This window comes from Neolamprologus multifasciatus, chromosome 1, assembly GCF_963576455.1.
Source record: "Neolamprologus multifasciatus chromosome 1, fNeoMul1.2, whole genome shotgun sequence".
In the NCBI taxonomy this organism is placed as follows: domain Eukaryota; kingdom Metazoa; phylum Chordata; class Actinopteri; order Cichliformes; family Cichlidae; genus Neolamprologus; species Neolamprologus multifasciatus.
The window spans coordinates 11114193-11132212 of record NC_140439.1 but is presented as its reverse complement, the minus strand read 5'-3'; the positions used below and the strand labels follow the sequence as shown (position 1 = coordinate 11132212).

The 18020-nt window shown below is 39.1% G+C and overlaps 2 protein-coding genes and 1 non-coding gene across 5 annotated transcripts in view; 2 read left to right on the top strand and 1 right to left on the bottom strand.

Moving 5' to 3' along the window:
• Positions 1–1637: 1637 nt before the first annotated feature.
• Positions 1638–1708, top strand: trnar-ccu (transfer RNA arginine (anticodon CCU)). The gene has a single exon. It is a non-coding gene; the product is annotated as a tRNA-Arg (tRNA).
• Positions 1709–10664: 8956 nt separating this feature from the next.
• anp32a (acidic (leucine-rich) nuclear phosphoprotein 32 family, member A) lies at positions 10665–15964 on the top strand. Of its 2 annotated transcripts, none has more exons than XM_085155585.1 (7): positions 10665–10854; positions 12750–12899; positions 12985–13107; positions 13211–13409; positions 13494–13609; positions 13770–13824; positions 14662–15964. In XM_085155585.1, the coding sequence occupies exons 1-7, from the start codon at positions 10801–10803 to the stop codon at positions 14724–14726; spliced, it is 762 nt and encodes a 253-aa protein (XP_085011711.1). In that variant the 5' UTR covers positions 10665–10800; the 3' UTR covers positions 14727–15964. The 2 variants fall into 2 exon arrangements, with proteins under 2 accessions (XP_085011711.1, XP_085011702.1); XM_085155576.1 differs by having other exon boundaries at positions 10666–10854; positions 14659–15964.
• The window catches only part of coro2ba (coronin, actin binding protein, 2Ba), a 43607-nt gene continuing 41243 nt past the window's right edge, over positions 15657–18020 (bottom strand). For both annotated transcript variants that reach the window (XM_085155568.1, XM_085155569.1), the window contains exon 12: positions 15657–17967. In XM_085155568.1, the coding sequence (XP_085011694.1) occupies positions 17833–17967 (135 nt within the window). In that variant the 3' untranslated portion in view covers positions 15657–17832. The remainder of the gene's footprint in view (positions 17968–18020) is intronic.

Here is an 18020-nt window from a genome sequence, read left to right as displayed (position 1 = left end):
TTAGTCTAATCGGGTCTGTTCAGTTTTATTCTGTTGGATTTGCAGGCAGCTGCTGGTGGGAGAGGAGGTAATTAAAAGTGACAGAGAAGAAACATCATGGAGAAGACTTCATGCAGCAGCTACCATGAGCCAGCTTTCGAGTTAGGGGTTACTGCGGGCATAAAGTGCTTCCATGTGGAGAAAAGTGGAAGAGCAGGATTGCTCCTTTAGCAGCTGTTCCTCTCTGCCGTCAGTTTGCCATAAATACAGCAACATACTATTAGCCCCACCTCTTTAAACCACAAGTCATTAAACAAGAAGAGTTTTGTGATTAATTAAAGACAGATGAAGAAGATGCAAGTTGCTCCTTGTAGTCAGACTAATTCAAACGGATGATTGATGCTTTATTTTTAGACATGAGCCTGTTTGTGAGGTTTTAATTCTGTTTTTGCTCTTTAATCCTGTCAATCTTGAAAGTTAATGCCTATGAGCCAATTCCCTTTACTGACTACTGATGCTCGCTACCTTAACAAATGCCTCCCTCTTGTGGTAGACCTACACAACACATATTTCCTTCTGTTCAGTTTTATTTTGTACGTTGCATCCCAATCCCATACTATGTGCACCATTACATTTATATTTGTTCAAATATTATTTATTTATTTATTGTTGGGTCTACCTTACCGTATAAAGTGCCTTGAGGTGACTGTTGTTGTGATTTGGCGCTGCATAAATAAAATTGAATTAAATTTTCTGGTTTTAAAAATAATCTATAAAAGTTTATCCTGGTTGGGGAAATTATTTACATTTAATTCACATGCATGCATTATTATGACCAAGTAACTGAAGTTGGAAAAGTTATGCCCATCTGGTAAGATAACTAAAGGCCCTGTACAGTTCGCACATTTGTTTTCATTATTCTAGTCGAACAGACCCGAATAATGATGACAGATGAAGAAAAACACTAACATTCACCAATCACATTTTCCACTGAGCTGTTATTAAAATTCAGTTCATCATGCACTCTCACATCTAAAACACTAAAACACCAACAGGATTTCTTATTTATTTAAATTTGACAAGGCGTACCAGTATGTAGGACAACAGAATATAAAACATTATTTGTCACATTTGACTGTAAATCATAATTTAATGAGCCACAAATAACATGGCTAAATGCAAAAATACAGGAATGCAAACCAGAAACCAGAGCAAGGGTCAAAGCCTGAGGTGTAGCCTATGGAGTCTGAATTAGTGTAATATAGAAAGAGGGGTGCTTTCAATTCTACAGAGGCCCAAATAGTGACTATAGGCAGTTATTATTATCATTATTATCAGGATCCTTTTGTATTTTTAATTATCCATTGTTATTGTGTTGTAAAAATTCAGAGGTAGTTTTTGTTTTAAAGTGATTTTATTAAAATGTCGAGGTATTCAAGAGGAGAAATGTTTGAGAATGTCAGAGCAGGTGTTCAAGCACATGTTACCTACATGTTTTAGACTCATGTAGACAAGACATTCTTCATAAATGTAAATGTATTTTCACTTGTCTACCTTAAGTTTATTCCGTGGTCATATATTTGACCAAACTGACAAACACTAACTTCCAGGTGTACCTCATGCATGCTATTTTATATAGCTTTGGCCCACTAGTACAGGCACTGCTAGTGTAGTGGCATCATGCAAGATTCCTATTCTTGCGACCCGGGTTCGATTCCTGGGCAGCGCGCCCTTTCTGCAAAACTACAAAGCCTGAGGTTTCCTCATTATGGTCACAGGTTTTAAACTTCCACCAGCAAGTCAGCTGAGGACGTGCACCTCTTTGCCCATTACTGTTCACCATCTTCTCCCATCTGTTCAAGACTATAATAAAATTTGTGGGTGAGAATAAAATGCTTAAATACAGAAAACCTGAATCTGTGATCCTTGTCCCTTTTGGATCCATCCTGCCGTGCAACTGGACACAGTTTGCTGACCCATTACAGAGGTTATGATATTTTCTGGTTGAGCCACTGAGACCAATTTTGGTGATTTTCAGTAGAAAATATGTGGAGCCTCAGACCCTGAATTTAGGCACCGTAAATTTCAAAATGTTGACTGATTTTATACGGCTGAGTACATTTCAACATGAAATTCAACTGAATGACTGCAAAACTGTTCAAAGTAGCAAAATAGCATAAATTTGGGATTTCAGTTTTTCTAAAAATGTAAACTTCTGCAACTTTAATTCACTCGTCTGTGCACTTTGATAGCAACCTAAGGTTCACAGAGTTCGCTACCTCAGTAACGAGCTCAGAGTCCAAGTTAACTCTCTTTCTGAAACAGAGCTGTTAGCTAAACCTGCCCTCTGGAATAGGGCCCTGGTGACTGGCAATGACAAACTGCTTGCAGACGCACTTGGCTGATTGGGAAGAGCAGCCTGGTGCTTAACACCAACAAGACCAAAGTGTTAATCATAGACTTCAGAAGAACAGGAAGCACAGCCCACCTCCTCCTTTCTATACACAAAGAAGTAGTAGATAGTGTGAAGAAACGAATGTTCCTTGGACTCAACTTTTCCATTTATATGGACCTCCAAATCTTAAACCTGGTCAAAAAAGCCCGACAAAGACAGTTCCTCCTAAGTTGCTGAAGCTGAAGTAAGTGCAGCTCTCCCAGAAACTTTGTGCATCTGCACAAACAGCATCATGATGGGGTGCAGACACTGCACAGCTGCTCAGCTGAAGGAACAACAAGACTGTACAATGTGTGGTGGCCTTGGAACTCCCACACTTAAAGGATGTCTGAGTAAGAAGGTCAGCAGCATTATTTCAGACACTTCACACCCAGGACACCCTCTATTTGACCTTTTGTCATCAGGCAGACTAACACAATCCTGCAAAAACAGTCTAAATTTTATTGTACTTGTATTGACCACAATAAAGATTTTTCTATTTCAAGATTATTCCATATCAGTTTTGCTAATATAATTTTTTTTATCTTCATTTCAATATATTAAAAACATTTTCTCAGACTGTGTTTTAGTTATAATGATCCTGCCAGTATGCCATATGATCTCTATTTAATCAATTAGCCTCACTGAATTGACGTCTTTTGTAAAGGGAATCTGAGAATGAATGAAAAAGCTAAAACATGAAACAAAACCAAATAAAGGCGCTTGCGCATACAAAGATAAGTACATACAGTTTAAAGACAACAAGGCATCATTCTGAAGTCCTGATGGCTTGATGGAGTGTGGGCAACAACAGGACCCTGAAACAATTCGTTGCTTTTTAACACCTTTGATTTTCTGGCTCCGTCGAAATTTTGTTTAGGTCCCAATCTGTGTAGACCCACACAGGCCTGTAACAAGGTCTCATTCTGAAAATAAAGTTAGAAACATCTGCTGGGAGTGTGTCATGACTGTGGAGTGTATGAAAGACATGCAAAGTCGCAGTTTTTGTAAAGATACAGTCCACGCATGCATATTATTTTCATGAATTATCAAATTCACACTTATCAATCGCATGGCTTCATTCTCGCTATGAGTATGCATTGTTTTTGCCATCTGAACTGGAAACAACGAGAAACTAAAGGCATTAATGTAAAAGTGAAATGGACTGCTAAATGACAAAAGATATGCAAACATGCATTTACTGTCCACATACTCTATATGTTTATATAAACTTACAAATACATACTTAAAAAACCTACATGCTAATACATAAAGTTATTCACATACAAACAGTCACATACTGTCTTTTTTTCTCTTGTTTCTGTGATGGATCAGTTTTGTGCACTAAAGACTAAATCCAACAGGTTCCTCGAGGTGTTTTATACTTTATGGTAAGACCCTACGATAATATAGAAAAGAACCCAACAATCAGACAACTCCCTATTAGGAAGCATTTGGCGACAGTGGGAAGGAAAATCTCCCCTTTAACAGAAAGAAATCTCTGGCAAAACCAGGTTCAGAGAGGGGCAGCCATCTTCACAGTAAGGGGAGGATGACAGGACAAAAGACACAGTGTGGAAGAGAGCCGGAGATTAATAATATATTTAGACAGGGCATAATAATAATAATATGATTAAATGCAGAGTGGTGTATAAATGCATGGCGAGTGAAAAGAGGTGAGAAAGGATGTCTGTCTCCCAAATCTAATTTGGGAGCTGGTTCCACTGATTCTGGATTTAAGAGGGAGCCAATGAAGAGAAGCCAAGCCAAGAGAAATATATTCTGTCTTTCTAGTCCCTGTCAGCACTGGATCAACTGAAAACTTTTCAGGGAGCTTTTAGGACAATCTCATAATAATGAATTACAATAGTCCAACAGATAATAAATGCTTAAACTAGTTTTTAGTATCACTCTGAGACAGGATCTTTGTAACTTTAGTGATATTGTCACGGCTGAGGAGGCAAGCCGTGTGGTGTGGAGGAAGGAGGACCCAAGATGCAAGCAGTGGATGAAAATGCTAGTGAAGTTTATTTACAAGGTGGTGTAGCAACAAACGAGCAGTGGGGCATGACAAAATAACTGAAGACACTTAAACTGGGAGAACTAAAATAACAGACCTGGGAGCATACGAAAAAGGGATGCGCGGGAGAGCAGGACACTGAGGGACACAGACAAACCAGCAACAGGCAGGAGAACACACAGGGCTTAAATACACACACCAGTAATCAGGGGATGAGAGACAGGAGGGCAACACAGCTGGGAGGAATCAGAGCTGACGGGACAGGGGAAACGTAAACTGAACACACTCACATCAGACAGAGACCTTCACAATAAAACAGGAAACTCAGACACGGGGAACCAAACCAGACACAGAACTAAACAGACAGATTCACAAACAGACGGGGTGACACCATAGACAGACAGAGACACAGACGCAGACTCAGAGGCAGACCGAATATAACACATAGAACTCAAACAATAATAATCATCATCATAATAAACTAGAAAATGATAATAAACTAAAAGCGCTGGGTCACCGACCCAGGACCATCACAGATATTGTGTATATGCAAGAACAGTCCTGTATTTGTTTATTTGCACATTGAAGGACATATCCCGGGTAAAAATTACTTCAATTAGCTAAATGCTAGCTAGTTATAAGTGTAAAATGATGGCATTTTAAGTAATGTCTTAATTACTGCAACCTTAAAGGCGGGTGGTACCCTATTAATAGATTGATCATATTTCAGGTTGAAAATGTTAGTTGATGGTAGGACTTTGTGGAGCAATCTTGTAGGAATGGGATGTCGGGTTTCTTGAAAGGTGCTATAGAAATCTAATGTATTATTATTATTATCTAAAAGACATGTTGATGGTTTGGCAGAAGTAACTATTGAAGTTAACTCCAAAAAATGAATCAGCGAGAAACTGTAAATAAATATCAATGTTATTGAAAGTAGCTGTGCGTAATGTTATGTCTCTGAGGTGGTTTTGAGTATTTTTCTCTGTAGAGGTTAAATTTTTATTTGTGAAGAAACTGCTGAAGCCATTACTAGTTAAGGTTAAAGACATGCTTGGCTCTACAGAACATTGACTCTTTGTCAGCCTGGCTACAGTTTTCTTCAATCAGTGATTAATTATGGAGGGCTTTTTTTTTTTTATAGAGCAACAAACTTTTTTTCCAGGTTAAATGATCATTTTGTAAATCAGTGATATGACATTTTTCTCTCCAGCTTACGAATGATCTACTTTAAGGTGCACATTTGAGACTTGAGTCAAGTACTTCTGATTTGAGGTTTTCTATTCCAGAAGAGCTACAGTATCCAGAGTCGTACAGAGTGAAGATGTAAAACTATTAACAAGATAATCGACCTCTGTGGGAGTAAAGTTCAAGCAGCTGCTCTGCACCGTGTTGGCACATGGCATTGACGATAACAGTGAATGAATTATATCCTAAAAATTTGTTACAGCACTTTCAAAAAGATATTTACTGTAGTGAAATGTGTTCCTCACTAATGTGTAATCCATTATTGTAAATATACATCTTATTAAGAAACGATCAGACAAAAGCAACATTCAGAGAATGCTGTTCACTTTCTATCCCATATGTCAGAACAAGATTCAGAGTGTGATTCAAGAGGTGGGTGGGCTCTTTTACATTTTAAGAGAAGAAAATTGAATCGAATAATAGATTAAATGCTGTGTTGAGGCTGTCATTTTCAGCATCTACATGGCTGTTAAAATCTCCCCCTATAATTATTTTATCTGAACTGAGCACTAAATCAGATAAAAAGCCTGAGAAACCAAATAGAAACTTTTAGTAAGGGCCAGGTGGACAATAGATATCAACAAATTAAACAGGTTTTTGAGTTTTCCAAATAGGGTGGAAAAGGCTAAGAGTCAGGCCTTCAAATTAGTTAAACCTCTGTCTGGATCTATGGTTGATTAATAAGGTGGAGGAGAAGATTGCTGCTTCTCCTCCTCCTTGACCTGTGCTTCAAGGATTCTGACGCCTAGTACAACTCGAGGGTGTTAATTAATTTAAATTAATATAATTATCCCGCTGTAACCATTTTGCTGTTAGGCAGAGTAAATTAATTTGTTGAATTAAATTGTTTACTAACAGAGAGTTAGAAGAGAGAGACAAATGTTTAATAATCCACATGTTACTGTTTTACTCTTTAGTGCAGTTGAAGCTGTTAGATTGTTCAAGCACTAAAATTTGATTATAGACAGAAAATTATAGATTTAACTACATTTGGTATTACTTGGATGAGCCATACATTTTTATTAACAATCTAAAAAGAACTGAAAAGCCTCAGCCTTAGAAAAAACATTTTAGAAATGATTTCACAAATGCAATTTCTGAAATACCACTGATGCTGGTGAGCAAGCTGATAAAATAAACCAATATCAGATACTCAGGAGTAATAAAGTGAAAGCAAAGAGTATTTCTAATGTTTCTGCAATTATTACAGCATTTAGTTGAAGCCAGGGTACTTTAATATGTCCTTATGATAACTTGATGAAGAGAGCTGTCATTGATATCATGTTGTGATTTTTCTGGTAAGTTGACCAAGATGTAAAACATCTTGTGTCTATCAGCCAGGGGAATGGAGAAACTCCAGCAGGATATCTCTGCTGGAACAAGCATACAGAGATAAACAGTATTAGGTTCTACTCTGCTTAAATTCACCCATTATCCTGATGTCCACGTGCTTTATACTTATGTGTCTTTTTCCTCCTTGCAGAAAACCTGTTGATGTGCCTGCCTGAGCCAGCCGTATTCTGTCTCTTTCAGAGATTTACCGCTTTTTGAAAAACTAGATGCATTAACCCTGTGTTGGATAAATGGAAATACTCACCCGAATGCTGACCTGATCTCTGGAAAACTGGCCTTGTCTGTTGTTGTACATTCTGGAAACCACCATTAAAAACTCTTAAACCATTTTTATTTTGGGTAAAACAGTACTAAAATGCTCCTTTCACATCATCATGAATAATCAGTCATTCAAAATCGATCAAGACTTTTAGTCACAACTATTTTCAGCACAAGATACCATTACTTTTGCTTGTTTGTTTGTTTACCAGCTGCGTTGTTCCACACTACTGCAGCACCATATGACCATTGGTGAATTTTGACCAGATTTTGAAAATGTCATTCATAGGGAATACTTAGCATTTAATGTTCATTAGTTGTAAGTGTTATTCAAGATCATTTTTGAGAATTATTTCTGCCTTTGTGTCTTAATTTAGTTGATTTCGCTATGCATTAATAACACACACTCACCAGACACTTCATTGGGAACACCTTGCTAGTAGTGACTCTGGGACCCTCTTTTGCCTGCAGAATTGTGTTAATTAGTTGTGGCATTGATTCAACGAGATTTTGCTCCATATTTATATGACGGCGTCACACAGTTTCTACAGATTTTTCAGCTGTGCATTCATGATGTGAATCTCCCGTTCCCCTGCATGCTCTTTTAGATTGCGATCTGATTACTGTGATGGCCACAACTCACTGTCATGCTCAAGAAACCAGTTTGGGAATATATGACATTTGTGATGTGGTGCATTTTCCTCTGAAAGTAGCCATCAGTGCGATTGACATGCTCAGAAACAATACTCAAATAGGCTGTGTGGTTTAAATGTTGCTCAATTGAGACTAAAGGGGCCAAAAGTGTGCCAAGATTCTCCACACCGTTTCATCACTATCACTATCCTGAAACATTGATACAAGGAAGGACAGACCCATACTGACCCTACCATCCAGGGTTAGCAGTAAACCATTGAGCTGGATAGGCAAACAACTATGAAAGGTGGACATTGAACTTTTTCTCTTTTTCTATTTTTTGTAAACCCTACAGAGAGTTGTGTGAAAATCTCAGCAGTTTTTGAAAAAAACTTGTCTGGCATGGAAAACCAGGCCAAATGCAAAAAAACTAGTTGAACAGATTTGCCTAATAAATTCATCTGAATATTCTGCAGTATGTAACAGGATCTGTTGTTGTTAAGCTCTTATATACTTTTGTAAATACATCCTTTTTATGGTTTTTGTTTCATTTATAAACCATTTTCACCTGTTTGACTTCATGTGACACCTAAAGGTGGTAAACAGATTGTTTATATGATGTGCACAGAGGATTCACTAGTACATACTGTGTTTACACTGGATGAGCTCTTAGACCTGGGCTCACTGTCACACAGAACCATTATAAACCTTTGTAAAGGTTCCAACTTTTCCAAAGAGGCTAATCAAAAACATTTTGATGAGGGAATAATGAATTATATTTCATCTGGAAAAAACTGATGCACAATTCAAAAATCAAAGGCCAACACCTACCCAGAGTACACCCAAAACACACAAAAATGCAGCTCTGTTTGTGACAGTTTCAGTTGTTGCAGCATTTTAATCTCTTTTGTGTTTACTTGCATCACAAAACTTGTGTTTTCCTGTCTCTTTGGGTTAATGCTGCATAATAGTTTGTTATTTTGTGCCTCTTTGTGGTTGTATGCTAGCCCCCCCAACACTGAGCAAATATAAGAAGGTAGCCGTACTATATGATTTTACTTGGTAATGGCTTTAATTGACTACCTCATCCTGTATCTAGTTATTAAACTGTAGGGTACATGTGAGTCACAAAATTTCACAACTTTATAATAGAAAGCGGGCTGGTGTCCCCTGTAGTTAAGGTTAGCTCCGTCAACCAGGATGTATGAGCATTCCTGTTAGACAGCAACTTGTTCACCATTAATGGAGCGAAACAGAGAAGAGACAGACGATGGTTTTAGGGGCTGCTGAGAGTGCCGTGGGCAATGAAAAGGCAGCAGTTCCGTTATTGGCGGTTACTCTCATTTGCCCTTATCATGAGCATGCAGGTTATTTATCACAGACAAGTTTCATGGATATGGAGTGAGACAGTGGCGCAAAGAGAGACGGACACTCCTCCTTATTGATAACCAGTGACATGTATTTATTTGGCAGAAACAATGCATTCCTTGTGCTGATATATTTCATCATTTTCTGTTCAAAATATGGTTAAATTAACAAACAGGAAGTTTGTGGTATATTAATAGCCATTACTTTTCATCACATTGTGCTAGGATCCGTTCTACCCTTTACTTCTGCTAAAAAAAACACAAAGAAAAAATTTGAATTGAGTTTAACTGAAATTTTTTAAACACCCTCCTGGTGGTCACTGGATATACAGTTGAGGCTTTGCTTCCCCCTTGTGGAAAAGGTGTGCACAGCAACACGCAGAGCACTCATGACCTGCCAGCACTTGAGTGAAACTGTGAAGAAGACCCCTAGTGGATCTCAGACTGCCCAAAAAACTCAGCACTGTGCTATTTTATTTGTTTGAAGAATAGTTAAATTAATCTAGCCCTTTATTCCAAAGCATTCATGGCATCAGTCTACGTGCTGGCCAACCTGTTATTAGTGGATGACCCACTGTACCTCAAAGCCACACAAGGAGCTCTTAGCATTATTAAAAGACATGAGTAATGCCAGTTATCACATGCGACTAAGAAAAATCAGGCCTTTCAACCCGGTTGGTGTTATTTTACTATTAGGTTATCTATTCTTGCTTCTCCACTCGTAAAAGTTTGTAGTGTAAGTGGAGATCCGACTCTGGATCACTAATATTTGAAAAATGGTAAGTTCTAATATCAAAATGTTATTCTCTATATATTATGGGTCATTAAAGTTGTTTTTGCATAGCATATGATAACAATGTCAACTTTTTTTGGCAAATTTTTTAACATTACATGCAATAGCTGTTGCTGTTTTATAGCTGTTAGACATTTTATGGGAGAAAAAAAAAATTTTTTTTTAGTGTGTCATTATTCTATGCTTTTTAAAATAATTTATATTTTTTTGTTTTGGGTAGCGGTAGGATGGAATAGTGTGCATTTTTAAATGATAAAAATTAAAAAGTTGTACAGTGAATATATCAGTTAAATTTAACAATAAATTAAATGTAAAATTAATTAAGCTTCAAAAAAACCCAAAACATGTGAGACTGGGCTTCGATGTAGGTGGAGGTTTAAGGGTGGTGGTTGTGCATCGACTGCATGTATTCAGTGAAAAACATTACAGTATTACTATTTCCATGTAAACTTAAGTTAACAAACAACCAAACTTAGACAACAAAACCCCACCCAGTTTGATAAGGGCGCCTTCATTGGCCCGCGCGTCTGTAAATCCGTTCCCTCTTTATTTGGCGCGTGCCATTGGTCGGCGGTGACGACAATCCTGAAACGTGCTCCCGCCCACCGAGCGGATCAAGTTTGAATGAACAGCAGCAGCCTGCTCTGGAGGTGGTAGTTGCATTTGCAGTAATTATTAAAAGTGTGTATCGTATCACGGGGTGAGCCTTTCGAGGATGGACATGAAGAAAAGAATTCACCTAGAGTTGCGGAACCGCACTCCGTCAGACGTAAGTTGGCCTCGCGGCTCGCTGTAATAACGCTTCACTCTCGGCTAATGGAGAATATTTCGCGTGATGCCTTGGCGTGGGGATACAAAGTTTCTTCCAAGTTAAAAAGATGATGGGGGACGTCGGGTCACATTGTTGCTTTTGCCGTCGTGTTTACAGCGGGCAGGTGCTCCGCGGGTCCGCTGCTTTAACTTTTTAGTGCGGCTCCAGCTTCACGTTTTAATGTGCAGTTTGAGAATGCACCACAGCTTCTTTTTTTAATGCCAGCGGTATAAACAAGGCAAGCAGTGTGAGAAGCCATATTTGTAACTTTTGATCCACGAACCCCGCGTTGTCGGGATTCTTGTTTTTAGTCGTTGTCTGAGGCTCAGTGTGCATGCTTGGACTGGGAAATACGTTCACATAAAAAAAAAACAGTTTAAGCCGTGCACTTGGCGCGTTGAGGATGCGAGCACTCAAAGTCGTGAACATTATCAGTGATGCATAAAGATCACAGCTTCGAATTATCGCCTTACAACTGCAGACCGCTGCTATAGTTGCACAAACCGTCCGGTTCAAGTCGTTTATGTCTGCAGGGAGCAGCTTTTTACGCTGGGGGAGCCTGCAAACCTCCATCCGGAGTCACTGTGCGCACAGATGGCCGAAATAAAAGCGCCGTTACTGTGGACCGTTAGCGGCCACCAAGCTGCGCGAAAAAACCCCACGCAGAGATAAAAAAAAAAACGAGCTACGCCCGACTCATTATCAACTGTCGTGTGGCTATTCACTCGTTTTCATCGTGATTTCTCGAAGCTTAGGCGTCCCAGCTCCCCCGGTGAAAACAGGGGGGGAAATCGTCGAGCCGCGCTGTTGCTCTAGTTTTCCAGAACTAGGACAAGCCGCCATTTTACCGAGAAACAAAGGCTATTCGAAATACACCGAAATCCCGTTCATTCGACACAAACGACGAACCAGTCATCATACCTTCGTGTTAATAGAGGTCTATACACACCATCAGTCCAATCGGGAAGTGTTTAGCGCGAGCAACAATGAAAACGTTTGCCTGGCAGCTATCTAATCGGCTTTAGCGGCCCCTCCTACTCACAAATGACCCTGTTCACGACTCGTAGGTCTGTTTGGCTCCGGCTTGTTTTGACTAATGTGCATCTGCGTCGCTCATAGCTCACGCTCACGTCTCTTATTGCGCTTTAAACACGGCAGCCGTACTTTATCGCTTTTTTACTAATGTGTCAAAAAAGCGAGATAAATGTCATATGTACGTAATAGAAAGAGAGTCAACGCATCGCGATATTTACAGCGGTACAATGCGCGCTGACCGTTGATGGACAGTGGGTTTTTTTATAGTTCCGGTCCTCACTGCTGATTGGCTGAGTCACGTTCAAGGCCGAGGTGAAATATCCGATAACAGCCCACCTGTGACCGCATATCACACTATTTAAATATCAGTGCGCAGGGCCAAAATTAACGCTGTTGCTGTTGCTACACTGAAGTGTGGCATCCGCCCAGTGTTGAGCTGGTTTATCTGTAGGAGGACGTTTGTTTATTTTCTTCAGATTTATTTTTTTTTTTTTTTTTTTTTTAAATGGTAAAATGAAATCAATTTAAATGTTTATATGTGTATATATATTTTTACAATTAAGAACTGCTTCCAAATATTGTTGATACAATTTAACTAAAGTGTCAAAGACGAATGTAGTAATGAAAATAAAATGTCTTGAATTTACAAAAATGTATGGATTGTTGTTTGGTATGTGCTTGCTTTTCGTTAGCATTTTTTCCTGTCATTGCTGACTGCTGTAACAAAGCAACAATGTAATGCGTTGATTGGGATCAATGAATATGATGTTTGCAGTTTGACAAATTCTAATCATTTTAATTTTTTGATTACGCTTCAGGTCAAAGAACTAGTGCTAGACAACTGTCGTTCAAATGAAGGCAAGATCGAGGGTCTAACAGACGAGTTTGAGGAGCTGGAGTTTCTAAGCACAATCAATGTTGGTCTGACGACAGTTGCCCACTTGCCGAAGCTAAATAAACTCAAAAAGGTGGGTGCTTTTCATCACGTGACAAATCTCTGTAGCTTCAGACTGTAAACTTTTGCAAGGTTTTGATTATTTAATTGACCAACAGCTTGAACTCAGCGATAACAGGATCTCAGGAGGGTTGGAAGTTCTGGCGGAGAAGTGCCCCAATCTCACACATCTAAACCTCAGTGGCAACAAGATTAAAGACCTCAGCACAATAGAACCACTGGTGAGTCCCAGAAATATTTGAGGGGGGAAAAAGCACAACATGCAAAACAGCTCGTTGTTGTTTATCAAACTGGATTGTTTTTGTTTGTTTTTTGTTCTGATAGAAAGAACTGGGGACCCTGAAAAGCCTAGATCTGTTTAACTGTGAAGTGACAAACCTGAACGAATACAGAGACAACGTGTTCAAGCTATTACCCCAGCTCACGTACCTGGATGGGTACGACAAAGATGACAAAGAAGCACCCGATTCTGATGCTGAGGTCTATGCAGAGGGCTTGGACGATGATGAGGAAGATGAAGATGGTATGTCCAAGACTATGTCGGGTCTCATGTATGTCTTTGCGCCGCTAATGCTGGCGTTTATATTAACTGACCACTTTCACCCAGATGTAGATGATGAGGAGTATGATGAAGATGCAGCACCGGGAGATGAGGAGGAGGAGGAAGGAGAGGATGAAGAAGAGGAGAATGAAGAAGAAGAAGAGGAAGACCTCAGTGGAGAGGTGAGATGAGAATAAATGAGATATGCTTTTTCTAATAGTTATATAAAAATGCTGTTGTTAATACACAGCATGGTGAATCCCACCTCTCGTCCTCTGGCTTCAACTCCACGTAACCCAGAAGTGAATCATCTCACTAACTTTGCCTTGTCTTTTAACAAAGGAGGAAGAGGAGGATGATTTGAATGACAGAGAGGTTGACGATGAAGATGACGAAGGTGAGCAACTTCTCCAAATACATAATAAGTGCACACGCTTGATGCTATTCTTTATGGTGCACTGCTTTTGTTTTTCTTAACCTTTATGAATTAGCAAATTTAAATATGCCCTTTGGATATTTTACACATGGTGTTAACATGGAGAGATGCTACAGTTTCTGTGTCCACTATATATACACCATGTATAAATCATAGACGGTATATAAAGGATGGTGGTAGGCACAGTGACAGCACCTTGTAGGTCGTAAACTCATGTTTTGAAGCCTTGATCTTCAGTATTATGGTTTTTGCAAGCTTGTCTTTTGGAGAGCCAGAAATGACTGTGCTTGGGACTGTTAAGTTAATGCTAAAAATGCTTAAACTTAGCCACTATGGCTAGCACGCTTTGTTAGCAAGGTGCATTTCAGAGTGTATTTGTATCTGTGCACAAACAGAGGTATTTTATAGTTAATGGAAAGTAATGTACAAATAAATATGGAGCTGTCCCCCCCAAAGCTGTTTTATTATTACTTTCTTTAATTGTAATTTCATTATACTGTCGGAAACAGGTCTCTCTTGTAAATGTAGAAATAAAGGTTAAATAAAATAAATATAAGGACTGAATCCTTTGGGAGTTAGCCTCTAGTGGCCATTCAAATGATTTGCAGTTTTCACCCCTGTGTGCTGGCTTCATATTGAGCCTCAGAGGGAGCTTATGTGTGCATGATACAAACAAAACAGGGAGACAAGTGTGAAATGAGGACAAGGATAATATGTTTTGGTCATGTGGAGCTTTCTTCATCTGTAATGCTGTATTTGTCTTATAAATGTGACTTTTATTTCTTTTTTTCTCAGAAGAAGAGCGAGGTCAGAAGAGAAAAAGGGACCTGGATGAAGAAGGGGAGGAAGATGATGACGATTGAGTCTTCTTTAAGCTAAGTTGTGAACTGTTTTTAACTTGTATCTCCCAGTCACTTCCCAACAGCCCCCATGTATTTTTTTCCCCTCAGTTTCATATTGCAGTAGGAGTGGTTTTTTTTGTTATTGGCCAGTTAGGTAGACGGGTTTTCCTGAAGGGAAAGAAAAGGTTACATTTGTGTACCTTTGACGCCCCCGTGTTCCAGTCTTTACTGTCCACTTTTAACTGCTTCGTGGACACCAGTTTTGTAATATCAAATAATAGCAAATATAAACCTTTTTGAGAGATGTTTTTGTTTCCTCACTGTTTGTGTAAGACCAATTTCTGATGTATTTTAAGACCGCCCCAAAAAGAGGGGGAAAAAAAGATAAAATCAAAAAAAAAGAGTGCATGTCTAATACATTTTAAAGTCAACTACTGGATTCATGTATGGCTGTCCTCTCCTCGTCTTAAACTTATTGTTATTATTTTTAAATTGTATTTCTTTTCTTCTTTTTTTTCTTTTTAATGTAAGTTATGTGTTTGTAGTGTCACCAGTATGCCAATACTCTCTGCTGTCCTGGTGTGAAACTTCTGTCTGAACATGCACAGTGTGACCCTCACGGGACATATTTTTAAATCCTAGCAAAAAAATGTCTGCCCTTGTCAAAGCTGCTCCTCCTCCTCTTAAACCCTCAGCTTTGATAGTTCGGAAATTACGTGTTCTTGTAAATAATGACCAAATCTATTTTTTTGTATTCTCTTTGATGACGGCAGACATTGAACAGACAACTGAGGTGAAACTATGAATTGTAATAAGATATTAAATATGTATGCTGCTTTATCTAAGAATACGCAGTGTGAAATTTCTTGAATTTGAACATAACTTTGTATGCATCATCTTTCCATAAGGACAAAACATCAGAGCTCATTGTTGCTTTCTTTGCCCCCCCCCCCCCCCCCCCCCCCATGTTCTTTTCTGTGACACACACAGATGGCAATGTTTGAATTTTGTGCTGGTGGTGTAGAGGAGTGCTTGATTTAAATGGAGGTTACAGCCACAACGTATGTGCATCGAAAATTTATTGTTGCAAAATGTAAACTCTGGAAAACAGTCAGCTGTTTGGACTTTGTTTTCCTCCAGTATACGCAATGGTCAAATTGGCCTACCTCAGTGATTTTTCACTACATGTTAAATCCACTGTCATCAGCTGATTTCTTTCTTTTCCCCTTCCATTCACTTCAATAAATCCCTTTTATATATGTGTTTGAAGTTTGTGGTCCTTGTACAACACAGTTTAAAAGAAAAAGTGTATACAGAAGTCCAGGGAGTGATGACAGTTGTCATTTTTGATCGTCTACATGGAAAATCAAGAAAAAAATTTACAGAATGCTTTTTTTTTTTTTTTTCCACAATACTAAACTCGTAGTATGTATGCGCCTACAGTACACTGCTACCATCTAAGCAAATCTAAGTTGGGGTTTACTTTGAGTGTGCAGCAGTAACTGTTTGGTCAAAAATGTCGTGACCAAACAGTTACTTGACCTGTCTCCTGTCTGTCACTGCAGCTCATCGACCTGTCTACTTTCACTGTAGCCTTTTATTTAACACAGATATTTACCATTGTTCAAGTCTTCATTGTAAGGGCTCATCTTCTCTAGCTAAAGCTATGAAGCTTTGGCCCTTTATGTGCCTGCGATGATGTTATGAGGAAAGACTTGTGACCTTTAGTCCGTAACTTGCTGTTAACTTACTATTTCCATCCTTGTCATGCATTCAGTGGAATTTCTCGAGCTCGGCTCTTAAAATAGTGCCAATTAAATTCGAATACTCTCAAATGTAAAGCTGAACGAAAACCAGGTCTGAGGGTAAAACCGAGTGCAAATTTCTCCTGTATGTGTTGTCGGTACGGGTGGAGGAGAGGCACGTCACCTGACGTCTTGAAAGCAAAATTACACGGCTACAGACAAACATTTCTCAGTAATAGTAATATACTTAGTTTAAATGTCAAATGGTTGGTTATTATTCCAGTTTGCACTTTTAAAAGTAGGAAATTATATAGCTTCATAACTTATGTTGGAGACAAAGAGCTAAGAAGAAATAATATCTTTTTAAGGTGCCGTTTCACACAAGTCTTGCACCATTTCCACCGGAAACATTCAGCAAAATCTATCACAATCATTACTTGCGCAGTGTGTCATACAAAAACAAAGGGATTAAGAAATATACATGTTATTAGCTAAAAAGGTAAGATGTGACAAATAATAAATAAAAGCAAATATACATTACCCCATCATCAAAATTAGCCCTAAAAACCAGTAACAGCCAGCAAAGCTTCCCTCGGATCCATGTCTCCTCCGCTGCGTCCCCATTGTTTAAATAAAGAGATACCTGAACAAAGTGAGCTATGTGCTGTCCTTGGGAAAAAACTGGAGTAGCTAAGTGTCAGTGTGACAAAGTAAATCTCTAGCCACTGTTTGTAGGTAATGGGATGAGCAGCCCGGTGGGAAAAACATGGTCCATGTCTGCAAAGCTCTCCTCGTCTGCCATTTTGAGATAATGTTGCAGCTCGCTGCAAACTGGGTCCGCAGCAGGGTCTAAGGCCTTGGGGAAGAAAAATAGGAGCAGTAATAGTCTTCTCCAGTTTTAACCTCAACATAAAAATTACAATTCGGAGGTGGTTTGGTCAGTACAGGACTTTTTTCTTTCTTTTTTTGCATGGTGATCAAGGCATTGCCACATGGACAAGAGGATAGGCAAAGTGAGACGAATACCTAGGCGGCGTGGAATAACACTTAACAGTTTGCTAATCATTTACATTTATAAAAACAGAAAATACCAAAATTCTCTGCATTCTATATCAGCGATTTAATGCTTAAGTAGCAATCCCTGATCTGTCATGCCTCATTACTTGTATTTGTCACTACTACAATATTGCAGTATTTGGATCAGTTAACATTATCCAACGGTTACCATGTCATTGTGTGCACTACGTGAAACAGCAGGAAGAATGAAGTTATGATATAATGAAATATATCAAAAAAGCAGGGCGAAGGGCTCAGAAGGTTGTTGGAGGTCAGAAGTGGGGGGCAAAGGAAGCGAGGCTTTGCCAGTCCAGGAGTCTAAGAGGTCAGGCGTTGTTGGGGCTAACGTTCTTCAGGTTGTTGAGCTCGAGTTCCAGCTGGCGTATTCGGACGTCCTTGGTGGTCAGTTCCTCCTTCAGCCGCCGCAACTCATCCTGCTGCCGGAAGAACATCCGCAGGAGCTGTGTGGAAAAGGTGGGAAACGCGTGGAAGAACATGAGCGCAACGGCAGCTC